Here is a 13,803-nt window from a genome sequence, read left to right as displayed (position 1 = left end):
ACACAGGGTTTCTCTTTACTCAGAGTTTCTAAAACTCAATATGCAAGTGTCGATTCAGGTATTTTTTTACTGTATTTTCTGCAGCTAAATAAGTATAAAATATCAGTCACTTCACAAGACAGATGTAATATTTGACTTACACTGACACTAGATGTATGGCAGAATCTACTCTGACTTTACTGTGTAAACTGTACAACTGCAGGATGCCCTGTGCACTCACTGGGTTTTGGTGAACAGACTCTAGGTGTGAGGAGAAGTATAACATGTCATTCATTCCCCAGGAGGGGCAATACAGAGACTTGGAACTTGAGCAAGGATAATCCACTAAAAGCATACATGTTTCTGTGTGACCACAGTATCCTGAAACTAAACCATTTTTCTTTTAGAGATTAGGCAGGTAACAGGCTAATAACAGCAATATATAGGTATATGTATACATATACATGTATGTATACATATGCATGCATATATATATTCAATGTAATCTTCAGTAATATTCAAATGACATTTTCCAGAGATAGATGACACAACAAAGCTACAACTACGTGCAACATCAAATCTCTCCTGGAAGAGAGCACTATGAGAAGGAGACCACATTTGGAGAGACCACAGTGAATGGAATCTGCATATGCTTTAAAAGTGTCAGTAAAGCCAGGACAGCACTGTCAGAAGAATGTCTGTCCAAGGAGAGCAAAGGATCCAGATGTGAAACAATGGAGCTAGATGCCCAGGATCTCAGCAAAGGTAAAAGTTGCATTGTTGAGATAGTAGCTTGTCACCCTTTGCCCCAAAATCAAAAAGCACTTGAACCCATGTCACCTCTTTGCTCTTCCCTCAGGAAAAGTGTCAGTTTTCTCAGCCTGCACTGACCCATCCTTATCAATTAATTTGTCCAGTTATTCATCCTCACCTCTCCTTTCTCTGTAGCTTCCCACCAGATGTGTGCTTTCTCACCTCTGGCTGTTTGCAGGTACTGCCTCTCTCTGTCTTTCTGGATACTTTGTCTTCACTGTTCTTCACCTTAGAGCCTATAGTGCTGGCCCAAGTCTGACACATAAGCCTTCTGTGTGCTCCAGTAGTTCCCTGTACTACACGTGCATAGAATGTGACCAGTGTGGACATTCTGTCCATCTGATTTGGGAGGGTTATATCATATGGTTGCTGAATAGTGACTCTTGTTATGAGTCTTCTGCTTGTCCTAGTACATGGTTGTTGACTAGATAACAAAGGAAAACTATCCAGCATTTAGCTAGATGATAACAAAGTCTGGGTGCAACCATAAGCATATTGCATTCTTCTTGTTTTGTAATGTAGGGGTACATACATCATTTTATTTTCAAATGTGAGTGGTGCTCTCAATCTGTCTTACTTACTTATGATAACTTTATTCTAAAGCCTTTGAGATTGAGCATATTACTCTTGTTTTTCTGTCTAGGTTCTGCTCGAGTACATCCTTGTTCCTTTTAAGCTCCTCCTTCAGAATCAGTATGCTGACATTCACAATCTATGTCAGGAAGAATGGAAACCATATAGAAATTTTAAAGAAAAGCATTTTCTGAACGATGACAAAAATTTACTGAAGTGTTTGCATATTTAAGAGTTTTCTATTAAAATGCACTAATTAGAAATCATTCATTTAAAGCTCTTTATGGCATCAGTAGCTTTTTGGTGGATTTAAAAAGTGACAACCAATCCTTCTGCCCAAGTGCTACCCCCTTCAATATTATTCATATCACTAAATATTTTAGAGAGAAAAAAAAACAGTTGAGTAATGGTTTACCTGCGTTTTTCTCCTCTGTAAAACTTTTAGGCTGATCGCTTACCTACCCTCCATTAACTTCTCATAGCCAATAAGCAGTGATCCTCCTTGCCCCCCCCCCCCCCCGTGTGTGTGTGTGTGTGTGTGAAAGACAAGGTAGAGATGTAGAGGTCAGAGGACACCATCTGGGAGTAGGTTTAATTCTCCTATCACGAATTCCAGGAATGGAATTCAGGTTGTCAGGCTTGTATGGAAAATGGTCTTAGGTGCTGAGCCATTTCAATGGCCATTTTCCTATGTTTTCTTTCCATTAAAAAATAAAACAGAAGTGTTTCTTATATTCCTCTCCCTCTCTAAATAAGCAAATGTTTGTACAGTGCTAGCTAGTAGTGAAAACATAGGACTGTGCATGCAGCTTGGGGGTAGTGTGAGCTTGCCTCATACATGTAAGGCTCCAGGTTCCCTCTCTAACAATGAAAAAAGCAACAACATTTTAAAGTAACTAAATATTTTTCAGTACAGTCAGTAATTGTATAATACACAAGGACCTGATGATCAAGTCCATGCCTTTCTTATTTCTTTGGGTCCAGAAGAAATCATTATATATCCCCTGCTCTTTGATTTATTCCCATGTGTTGTGTGTAGTCATATATAGGCCTAAGGGAATTTTCTTCAGAATTTATAGATTTCTTATAACTCAACACTAGAATGACAGCCCAGTGACACAGAGGGCAATAAATGGATCTGAAGAGAAATTGTGTTAGTATTCAGACACACCCTGTCACAGCACCTCACATCATCTGCATGGCTGCATAGCAAATGGTATCTTGTCCCCTTAAGAGACCGTCTGCTTACTCTCAGTCTCTTTAGTGCTCTTCCTCCCTCTCTCCGTCTCTCCCTCCCTCCCTTCCTCCCTCCTTTTCCCCTTCACTCTTTTTCTCTTTTTCCCCCACTGAGGCAAGCAGATCTCAGCCTCTTTTCCTTCTCCCTCCTCCCTCTCTGTCTTTCTCTGTCCTTTCCTCCCATCCCTTCCTTCCCACTACACCTCCTCTTTTAATAAAATTTAGCACTCAATCTCCATCTACATGGCATATTTGTCTGTCCCTTACCAGCTGCAGTTTGAACTTCACCCACATGCCATGTGACCTGAAAAGATTTCCAAATGTCCCACTGGCACACTGGAAGATACTCAACACCATCAGCCATCAAGTGTTGTTAATCAAATTTCAATGAGAAGATACTTGATATCATTAAGATGGTGAAAATGCAAAAGATAAGTCAATCCTGGTGCCACAGCTCTGCAATCCCAGCACTTGGTAGAGGAGTGTGTGTGTGTGTGTGTGTGTGTGACATATGAGGTTGAAGCTGGACAGCAAAATAGGGTCTAGCAATTGAAAAGTAGATGTTGCATGCTTTGGATATAAGTCACAGGTAAAGCACTTGTCTAGCATGCACAGGTGCTGGGGCACATGTTGGGGTGTAAAGATACCAGAGAACAGGAACCTACTACATTACTGTTGGAATGTAAATTAAAATGGTGCAGCCACTAGCACCTGAGCTTTTATATAAGGAAAAAGAGAGAAACCCCTATTACCTACTGCTTGATGAGTAGGTAAACAAAGGGTGTGTGTTAATACAGTGGTCTAGTTTCTAGTCATGGAAAGAGGTAGAGAATTGATACATCCTATAACATGAATAAATATCACAAACATTAAGCTCAGTTGAAAGTAGCCAAAGGACTGAAGAATAGGACACTTCTTTATCAGATTATTTGATTTCTCTTAAATATCCAGAATGAGACACTTGAAACAGAAAGTTAGATTGGTAACTAATAGGTGGTGGGGGTCTGGAGAAATGAAGAGTAACTACTAATGAATAAAGGGTTTTTTTTCTCGAATGGCAAAATTATTTTAAAAGTAAATAGAATGATGGTTGCATAATTTTAAGAACATAGTAAAAAAACATACTGGGTTATATACTTGAAAAGAGTGAGCTTACTACATAAATGTATAACTTCTCAATGTCTATAGATCACATTTATTTCATGTCTATGTATGTTTTGTCTGCATACATGTGTGTTCACTCTGTGCATGTCTGCTGCCTGCAAAGAGACAAGAGGGTGTTGGATCCTCTAGATATAAATTTACAGGTATCTGTGAGCCTCCTTCCATTTGGGTGTGGGTGTAAGTTGAAGGGTTTGTGCTGAGAGGTACTGAGGACTACTTTTCTCCTCCAGGAGCATGCAGAGTACCTTCCAGTACAGTGAACTGTGGTTGGTAGGTGAATAATGTAGTTAGACATCAGCTCAACTTCTCCATATTCAGTGACAGAAGTGTTACCTCCAGAAACAAGACCTTAACATCAGGTTGTGTGAGCAACCAAGAGCCTTGGCAATAGCCTGTGCTATTTGGTGGTTTCCATGGGTCCCTTTGGTTAATGACTCAACAGGCTGTAACCTGTTCCTGGCACTGGAGGTTTAATTTGGTGACACAAGATATCTAGTTGAAGTCTTCTCTCCCCTGTTGTTTTTTGTCTCCTTGTGGATTCCTTTCACATATGTACAGGAAGCTTCTAAGGGTAGTCACTGTTTATATAGTTTTTCAAAGGACCTTCAGTATTTGTTGTCCCTCTCCATTTCCCCTCCTTTACCTTTCTGTCCCATCTCCCTTTCATTAAACCATTCAATTCTAGTTTTTCTCTATAGCTACATAACACTGTAGACTTTTTCCTTTCCTTGAGAGATACTCTTCTCCCTTCTGGTCCCTTACTAGTTCCATACTTCTGTGGGTATTCAGAATTGAGGTTCCTATATCAGAACCAAAATATCTTTAAAAGAGAAAACATAACAATATTTATCTACATGTACTGAGCACTGTATGCTTTTGTCACTGGAGTCTGACATGGGCATGCACAGAACACACACATGGTGCTCAGCTGCTGAGTACCATTGTGAGCTCACAGTGCATCACTATGCCCATGGAATTGTGTTGCTAAGAATGAAGCAGAGTTCAGCTCACACTGAACCAAGGACCTGCCCAAGCAGGACGCTTATTTGGTTCAGTGGGGGAGACTTAACCATTGTTTTTAACGTTTACTGTTGGGTTTGGGAGGGTGTGGGTGGCTAAAGGGGAAGGCAGGGAGGGACAGTAGGGCCAGGAGGGCTGGGAGGGCCAGGAGGGCTGGGAAGGCAGGGAGGGCAGGGAGGGCCGGGAAAGGAGGGAGGGCCAGGAGGGTCAGGAGGGAAGGGAGGGAAGGGAAGGCAGGGAGGGCAGGGAGGGCAGGGAGGGGCAGGGAGGGCCAGAAGGGCCTGTGGAGCCTGAGGCTCAACAATGCAGGAGGATTTTGAATATGATGCTCTTACTATTAGAGCCCCTCAGCGGACTCGGACTCGCTGGTACACCCGCCTGTGGCCTGCCTGCCTGGGTCATGGGTGCTTGGGTCCGAGAAGGCAACGATTTCCCCTATATTTAATTGGTTACGATCCTGTGGGGCGGTTCCAAAGGGCGGCCAGTGTGGGTGATGTGACTTCTTTGGAGCGATACATCAATGGCAGTGAACATCATGTCAATGAATGCGACTGGAGGGGCAGGTAATGGGGCCTGGGGAGGGCCGAGGGGCAGGAGGGGCAGAAACTGTTGGGGACAGTCAGGGTCTACCAGGGAGAAACATACCTTCCAGATCTGCAGCCTGAGGGATGGCAGATGTCATGCTTAAGGCTCTTCTTTCATGGAGACCTCTGGGTTTTGTACCTGCTTTAGGCTCCTAGGCACCTGAAACCTGCACACCTTGGAAGGGCAGCTCCTAGGCGTTCTTTAAGAGAAGCAAAACAAAGAACTTCAGTTAGTTTACAAATCCCTTTACATTGTCTCTCTTAGAGCACTTTATTGAGGGCTTTAAAGGAATTTAGCTAAGAAAACCACATACATCTTTTTATGTGTACACTTAAAATTTTTAGGTTTGAGTGTTTTGCCTGCATGTATTTTCCATGTACCACACAAGCATAGAAAGAGGGTGTTGGATCTCCAGGAACTGGAGTCATGGACAGTTGTGATCTGCTTTGTGGTTGCTAGGAATCAAACCCAGGTCCTCTGCAGGAAAAACTAGCACTTGTAAATGCCAAGCCATCTCTCCAGCCCTTATGTATATGTTTTTAATGCTGTTATATGCAACACAGAAAATTGTATCATAAGATAAATTTTCACATATAAAGCCAACTCAAAGCCAAAGAAACCCACAAAGAATCACCAAGAAATCTTATGTCTGTTTCATGCTTCCTGAGGAATATCATAAGGAAATTTTCAGCTTGAACTATAACTCTGTCCCCCGACCCCTTATATACATGTTGTGTGTGTTTTGGTCCATACATGAAGGCTATCAGTTGACATCTCTTTGAAAATTTCTTTTCATCTCATTAAAAAAAAATCACATGTGTGTGTGCACTTGTGGCTCACACATGCCCACTAAGTGTGTGAAGGTCAGAAGAGAACTATTGACAGCTGTATTCTGCCACCTTGTGGATTCTGGGCATTGAATGTAGGCCATTGGTTCTGCCAGTAGGTGGCCTCACCTGATGAACCACCCTGTGGTTCCTCCACCTCAGCTTTTTAGACAGATTCTCTCACCCAAATCCCCAGAGTTTGACTGATTGTCTTGGAGTATACTGATTGACCTAGACTTGCTGGCAGTCTGTCCAGTAAGCTTTCCTGACATTCTATAAATTTAAATATTGAAAGCAATGAGTGATGCTCAATTGAATCCCTAGTATTTTTTGTCTTAAAGCTTTTTGAAAATCAAAACAAGGGAGCTATGATACCATAGGTTATCTCCTTCTGGATAGATTTGCTCAGTTTTGGTGCTAATTCATGGAGGCATAAGGCAAAGCCATTTGCTACCACCTGGTGTCTATATTAACATGGACATTCTGTCTATTGTCTGAAGATTATGCTGTGTCCCTGTTGGCAGCAAATATAGAAACATTAATTCTGGGCATTGAGAAATGAAAAAATTAAAGTATTGATGACTGAAAATTTAGATTTTTGTTTGTTGTTATTGCTATTCTAAATATGTTTACATTTCATAGTCTTAAGAGCTGAAATTTACATAGATACATGTGACCTTTAGAAGCGTCATGGTCCTGTGGATTGTGTCATATTTCATTGGATGGTAGGCACAATGGACTGCATGGTGACCTTTTATTTTGTATGGTAGCAAAGTAAAAAACATTGCCAATCATAGTCATAAAATATTATGAATTATCAGTGGCAGACATCAGCAATGCTAAAGTGTGAAATAAAGAGTAAGGTGGGTGCAGTGGAACTGCCTGCATTCCTACCTACTGGGAGGATTACCAAGTTCAAGGCTTGCTTAGGGAATATAGTTTTAAAATATTGTAAAGTTATTTGAGTAAAGAATTTCACATCTGCAGTAGGTATAATTCTGTTATTTCTCTTCATTGAAATATTGTGTTTGTTACCATTAGGAAGACCAATCATAATTGTATCCAGCAAACACTGAGCTGTCAGGTGCTGGAAGCATTTGTACGTGCTTTTGAAGATGTGAGTTGAAGCATCACAGCAGCACTGTGTAAGAGAGCTGCAGTGTTGAATCCCCATTCTCCAGATGGAGAGATTGATTTGTGGAGCTCATAGGAAGTCTACGTTGTAACTCATAACACTCAGTGATTAGAGTAGGATTCAAATCCAATCTGAGTTCAATCTATTGGGCATTCTCCTGTTATCCAGAGAGGCTGCTCTGAGGCAGGATGAAGCTTGTGATAGAGCACTCGCCTTGAATGGTACAGCCATTCGCCTTGAATGGTACAGCCATGCACTATATGCCTGGCACAAAAGATGAACACCTGAGTAGAGAAATAAGTAAATAAGAAAATTTTAGTTTCTTCTCTTACATCAGAAGGAAATGCACATTGGTGTCTACTATGTACACTTGAGTGTGCCTTTACATAATAATCTATAATTCCCTAAAATGTCCTCTCAATTTGTAGGAGTGCACTACACTACGCCGCTGCCCATAACCATCCTAGTGTCGTAGCGTTGCTATCATCCAACGACTGTACCAATATTAACTTGAAGGATGATGAAGGATGCACGCCCTTAATTAAGGTAGCTATCGGGAAACACTTTTGGTATAAAATGGATTATAAATTATCCTTGTTTGGTTTTTGTCCATCTCAGGACAGGAAAGGTTTATTTGACTTACAATTCCACATCACAGTCAGTCATGAAGGGAAACCAGGTCAGGAGTTCAATCAGAACCTGAGGCAGGAAAAGAAGCAGAGGTCATGGGGGAATGATGCTTTTCCATGGCTTTTTCCAAGGCTTGCTCAGATTTCTCATACTACTCAGGACAACCTTCCCAGTCATGCCACGATCCCTAGGAAGCTGTGCCCTCCCATATCAACCTTAATCAATATTCAAGAAAATACTATACAGGCTTTCCAGAGTCCAGTCTGGTAGAGGCAGTTCTTCAAGTGAGGTTCCTTCTTTCCAGGAGTCTTCAACCTGTTCCATGGTATCAAAACAAGGAAATGAACAAGCAACCTCCCCCACTACAACAATGGCCAAACAGTGCTAGTGAAAAGCTTTAATATCTAGGTGTGATGGCACACCTCTGAAACTCTACCACTTGGAAAACTTTGGTGGGGAGGTTATGAATTTAGGAAAGTCTGGGTACTTGAGGACCCTCTCTCAAAAAGAGAGGAATAATATGCTTAACCTAAATTGGTCTGATCCAAGGGTAACTATTCAATGGAATTGTTGGAATGCTTATTCAAGTTCTTGATTTCAGTATCTCTTTCTTTATACAATACCCACAGGCCACCCAGAGGGACAACATAGAGTGTATCTCTATCCTACTCATGCACGGTGCTGATCCCCACATTATCGATGACAGTGGACATGCTGCCCTACACCACGCCATTTGCAGGGGAAAAACCATAGTTGTCAACAAGCTGTTAGAGTATAATGCAGATATTACAGCAAAAACAGGGGTAAGAATCATTCAACTTCATTCACAATGTACTTCCAGCAATGACACTCAGATCACTTTCTACATTCTGAAGCTCAGGCAGTCTCACTGAATCTGTTCAGAGTCAAGCATTTTTTCTTAATCTGTTTTTCATAGTTTTGTAGGTAACTTAAAGGAACTCAGCACAGCACATTTTGTTTCAGACTTGGGCTTTACTTTAAAATTGAGCAAGTAAAGGACTTGGGCCCACATATACTTCACATACACACAAACAATAGAAAAAATAGTTTTAAGCTAAATGTCTGTAGAAAATACAAATCTGTTGCAATTAAGAAGCTACTGATATGACTTGTCCCTCAGAGATGAGGCTAGAGTGGGAAGGTCACAGGAACACAGGTAAATGTGGAAATTTGATCATTGAAGAAAACATACTGAGAAGACTTTTTCACTTAACTTTTTCAGATTTTATATGTACATAATGAAGGGGCCAAAATGTGACTCTGTCTTAGACAAGGAGCAACTCCATTGTAATTAATGACCTAAGCCTGAATCCAGGGAGTTCCCCAGTCAATTCCCCAGTTCCCCAATTGGCTAAACAGTTCCAAACCTGGCCTTACAAGGCTGGGAGACCAGAGTTGCAGGCTCTGGCTGCTCCTGACCATATGTGATGCAAAATTTCCACAGTGGATGAAACTGTTACTAGTTCTGTCCAATCAACATGCCCCCCATGTAACTGCTCCCCGACTGCCCAATTATTAAAAAGATACTTAGAATTCCCCATGTCCTCTTTCAAAGGGCCTGCATGTCTTTGTCCCTGGCCCTCATTAACATTTTATATGGGTGATGGACTGTTGCATGCTGGCTATATCTGAAGAATAAGCACTCTTTGTGTTTCCATACCATTTGAGTCTGAGGTCTTCCTCCAGCATTTTTTGGACCACTACAACAGGAAATGATGTTTGGTTTGGGAGACAATTTTTAGTTTAGGGAAAATAGTTTTGAAATACAGATTGAGAAACTGCTCCAGAGATGCCACTTGAGTTCAGTCATTCAACAGATGCACACCAAATCTACCTCCACGTTTTAGGATTGGGGCAATGGAGGCACATCTCCATGGAGCTAAGAAACTTGGAACCAGCAAGTGTTTGTGGGAAGTTCTGGAAATAGTGGTGTTCATGGGCATTGTTGGACAGGGAAAAATGTTTCCTTTTCAAAGGAAAGGGAAGCCCTGTGTGTGTGTGTGAATCTGCAGCAAGGGCTGAAGAAAAATCTATCCTTTTGTGACTCATTTTCTTTACAAAATCTGTGATACATTTTTCAGTTGAGAAGCATGTCAATTTATAAAATGAAAATTTTCCTTTACAGTATGGATTGACACCACACACACTTGCACTATTTGAAAATCAGCCTGAAATGGCGGAGTTCCTGATTCAGAATGGTGTGGATGCAGATGAGGAGCTTACGCCAAATAGGTACCGTTTATTTTTTACAATCTTAGTGCCATTTTTGAGGGTGTCATTGCTTAAGTAATGAACACTAAAATGGTAGAGGGAATATGGCTTCAACTCATAAGCACCTATTGAGAAAGACTAGCTCACAGGGAGTGTGGGCTGGAAAAGAGACTGTTCCAATATAAACAAAGGAACAGTGTGTACCAGGGCTCAGATTCCCATTTAAAAACAAGTTGTCATTTCTAATCTGATTTGATTGGCAATTTTTTACTTGTTAAGGCAACTTCACATTAGTTTTGTTTACTTTGAAAAGTGTCAGCTTTATTTTCAACACTGAAATGTATAATTTTATTATTTCTTTTTCTGTTCCTTATATATTATATACTTATATATGTTCAACTTTAATATTTTTTCAAATATTTTTTGATTACTCACTCTGCTTTAAGTGAATTTTGAATAAGCAAATAGATTCGGTTATCCATCAATTAGATGATATTACCAGATGCTGTTATTTTTTCCCGTGTCCTGTCTGAAATATCTTGACACTGTGTTGGTCAGATGTGAATCTGTGCACCCAAACTCTTGAAACAGCTAATCTGGATAGGGACACTTGTCCAAAATGAGTAAAAAGAACAAAGACTCCATTGAGAAAATGCCTCCATACTATCTGGTTGTAAGGCATTTTCTTAATTAGTGATTGATGGATGTGGACCCAACACATCATGGGAAGTGCTGTTCCAGGGCTCATGGTCCTGAGTTGTATAAGAAAGCAGAATGAGCAAGCCAGTAAGCAGCTCCCTTCCATGGCCTCTGTAAGCTCCTGCCTTCAGCTTCCTTCCCTGTTTAAATTCCTGCCCTGACTTCCTTTAATGGTGGACTATGATGTGGACATATAAGCCAAATGAATTCTTTGATCCTAAGTTCATTTTGGTCATGGTGTTTTATCATAGAAATAGCAGCTCTAAACAGGATACTTGGTATTTAAGATGAGTTCAGCATTAAAAATCAAACGATTACCTTTTTTGTTCATACATGTAAGTTTAAAGTCAGATGAATTAAAAAGTAAAGCCTGTGTGTTGTGTATTTTTTTATTGAAAATACACTTTTGCATACCATATATTCTAAACATGGTTTAGCATCCCTCATCTTCATGTACTTGTTTTTGTGTCCCATCCAAAATACAGCACAACACTGTGTGATGGCTTTGCCTTCCATCTTATTTGAGGCATGTTTTCTATTTTTATTTGGCACTTGGCCACTTACTCCAGGTGAGCGGGCTTGGAAGCCTCTTTGGTATTTTACTACCTCCACCTCCTTTGTACTTTAAAAGTTCTGGGATGATAGACACATTACAAGTGTCTGACTTTTTGTTGAATTCCAGGTATTCAAATTCTGGGCTACTGTGACAATTATGTATACCCACTGAGCCATCTATCTGGCTCTAAAACACTCAATTTTTAAAAGAAGACTTTGAGCCTAAATTAAAGAAGTGGTTATAAGTGTATTGCTATTAATTATGGAACTAAGGCTTCTGAGTGCAGAGCACTTTCAATTAAACCTCTAATCCAGTTAGAGGGTCTGTGTTTCTCTCTTAAGAAGAACCATTTGAGGTCGTTTATTTTTCCTTTAATAGAAGATAAACAGAAATTTGTACAGCTGGTACTTTTGAAGCAAATAGAGAAAGTATGCTTGTGACTTTGACATGGAATAGCACAGTTTTAGGACTAGGAACATGTCTCAGGAATAAAGTACTTATCACACAAACCCAAGATTTCAGAGTTCAACTCCTCAGAACACAGAAAGGGCCTCATGTGCTTGTGTGCATCTTTAATCTCAGGGAACCTCGAGGGCCATGGGAGATGGAGACAGGAGGCTGTCCGGAAAGTTATACTTTAGATAGTCTTGCTTTTACAGCTGTTAACAACAAGAAACTCTGCCTCAAAACTAAGTTAGGACGTAAGAACTGACAGTCAAGGATGTCCTCTGACCTAGAAAACATGCACTAGGATCAACAGACACAAATGCATACACACATGTGAACAGGAACGCATATCAAATGCAAAGATGAAAAAGTTAAGTTTAGATTGTTGATCCAATAAGATTGGGAATCATTATCTACTAAAAAGGCATTGAAAATAGTGGTCAAGGTTGAAGGTTTTCCTACAGATTACTGGAGATCACTTCAGCAGCGGTGCTATTTTGGACAAGGTTCACACTGCAGGTGAAAGGTCCCATGACAAGCTCCAAGACTGTGATGACAGCCAAAGCATGCAAAAGGAACGGCGAAAGCAGAAGCTAGGAGAATAAAGCTGCTGGTCCAAAGTATACTGGCAATAGGCCCCGAAGTCCAGCAGTCTTAGCTGTGACCTGGGAAGAATATAGCTGACAAAAGAATGTTGCTTTCCTTGAGTTTTGAAGCTGGTCGTGAGTTACAAAGACTCAGGATTACACAAAACGTCACTGAATAAAGAAACAGCCAAGCGGTGGTTTCAGCATTCACACATGAATGAACTGTTAAAACAATTTGAAGGCACCACAACTGTCATGGCTTCTGAGATGCAGGCAGAAGTATGCTTAGAAGCAAAAAAAAAATACTTTTTCATATACTGACCATTGAGAGCATAGTACTCAACAGAATGCCTCCAAAGAGTTCTGACAGAGTTAGGACTGTGGGGCCGTAGGGACATGCAGGCAGATGAATGGAACAGGAGCACTGACTCCACAAGCATATAATACAAGGTTACTGGATCATTCAAAACAAATCGTATGGAAAAAGCACTGCTATCATTCATGTGTGTGTGTGTGTGTGTGTGTGTGTGTGTATGTGAGTGTGAGTGTGTGAGTGTGTGTGTGTGTGTTTTAATCAAGAGCTAAATTTTCGCCGTTTCTTTTCCATGAGGAAAGGTGGAAGGACAGCAGTTATTAATCATCACCAACTGTTGAAGAATGAATTTAGAGTTATTAGGCTGGGCCTTGTTGCCCATGCCTTTAATCCCAGAACGTGGAAGGCAGGAGGCACAGAGATCTCTTTGATTTCAAGACCAACATGATGCATATAGTGGGATTAATAGCAGCTGGGCACATAATGAGATCCTGTTTCAAAAAATTATTTGTAAATATCTAATGTAAGCTATATTAGGGACTCAGAAATAAAGAATTTAGAAAACATGCTAAGTGTTTTTATATAAATAGTTAAATGATGATCACTTTTAAACATATGTCACAGTGGAGGAACAGATGCAGTAGAATCTGAACAAACCAAGAAAAAGTGTGCTAACATCAACAAAGGTAAGAATGACTTCAACTGCTCCTACCTTCCCTAAAGAAAATAAGGAAGAGTAAAGATTTTAGATCCCCTAAAGGAGTTAAGGAAATCAAATATAAATGCAGTTCTCTGGTTTTCAAATATTCTGAAAAGTCAGAATTAATTAAGAAACTATTTCAAAGAATTTTCAATTGTGAAAGTATATTGTCAAAACACTGCTTATTTTACATTCATGCTGATATCTGTACTGCCTTTGAATAAAGGAGAAATCAACTTCACGCAGCACGTGTCCTACATAGTCACATTGCAGCAAATAGGATAATCAGAAATACATATTCTTCTTT

At 40.3% G+C, this 13,803-nt stretch overlaps 1 protein-coding gene across 3 annotated transcripts in view; it reads left to right on the top strand.

Annotated features, from left to right (window-relative positions):
- Positions 1-525: 525 nt before the first annotated feature.
- Positions 526-13,803, top strand: part of LOC148120091 (uncharacterized) — a 37,026-nt gene continuing 23,748 nt past the window's right edge. For 2 of the 3 annotated variants that reach the window (XM_087911897.1, XM_087911896.1), the window contains exons 1-5: positions 5,070-5,348; positions 7,761-7,878; positions 8,592-8,765; positions 10,109-10,215; positions 13,421-13,482. In XM_087911897.1, coding sequence (XP_087768023.1) covers positions 5,089-5,348; positions 7,761-7,878; positions 8,592-8,765; positions 10,109-10,215; positions 13,421-13,482 — 721 coding nt within the window. In that variant the 5' untranslated portion in view covers positions 5,070-5,088. Of the gene's footprint in view, positions 745-5,069; positions 5,349-7,760; positions 7,879-8,591; positions 8,766-10,108; positions 10,216-13,420; positions 13,483-13,803 lie in introns of those variants that run through there. The other variant, XM_087911899.1, reaches the window with a different exon arrangement.

The sequence above is a fragment of the Myodes glareolus genome, chromosome 12 (assembly GCF_982192425.1).
Source record: "Myodes glareolus chromosome 12, mMyoGla1.1, whole genome shotgun sequence".
Taxonomy (NCBI): Eukaryota; Metazoa; Chordata; class Mammalia; order Rodentia; family Cricetidae; genus Myodes; species Myodes glareolus.
This window is presented reverse-complemented; position numbering and strand designations above follow the sequence as displayed.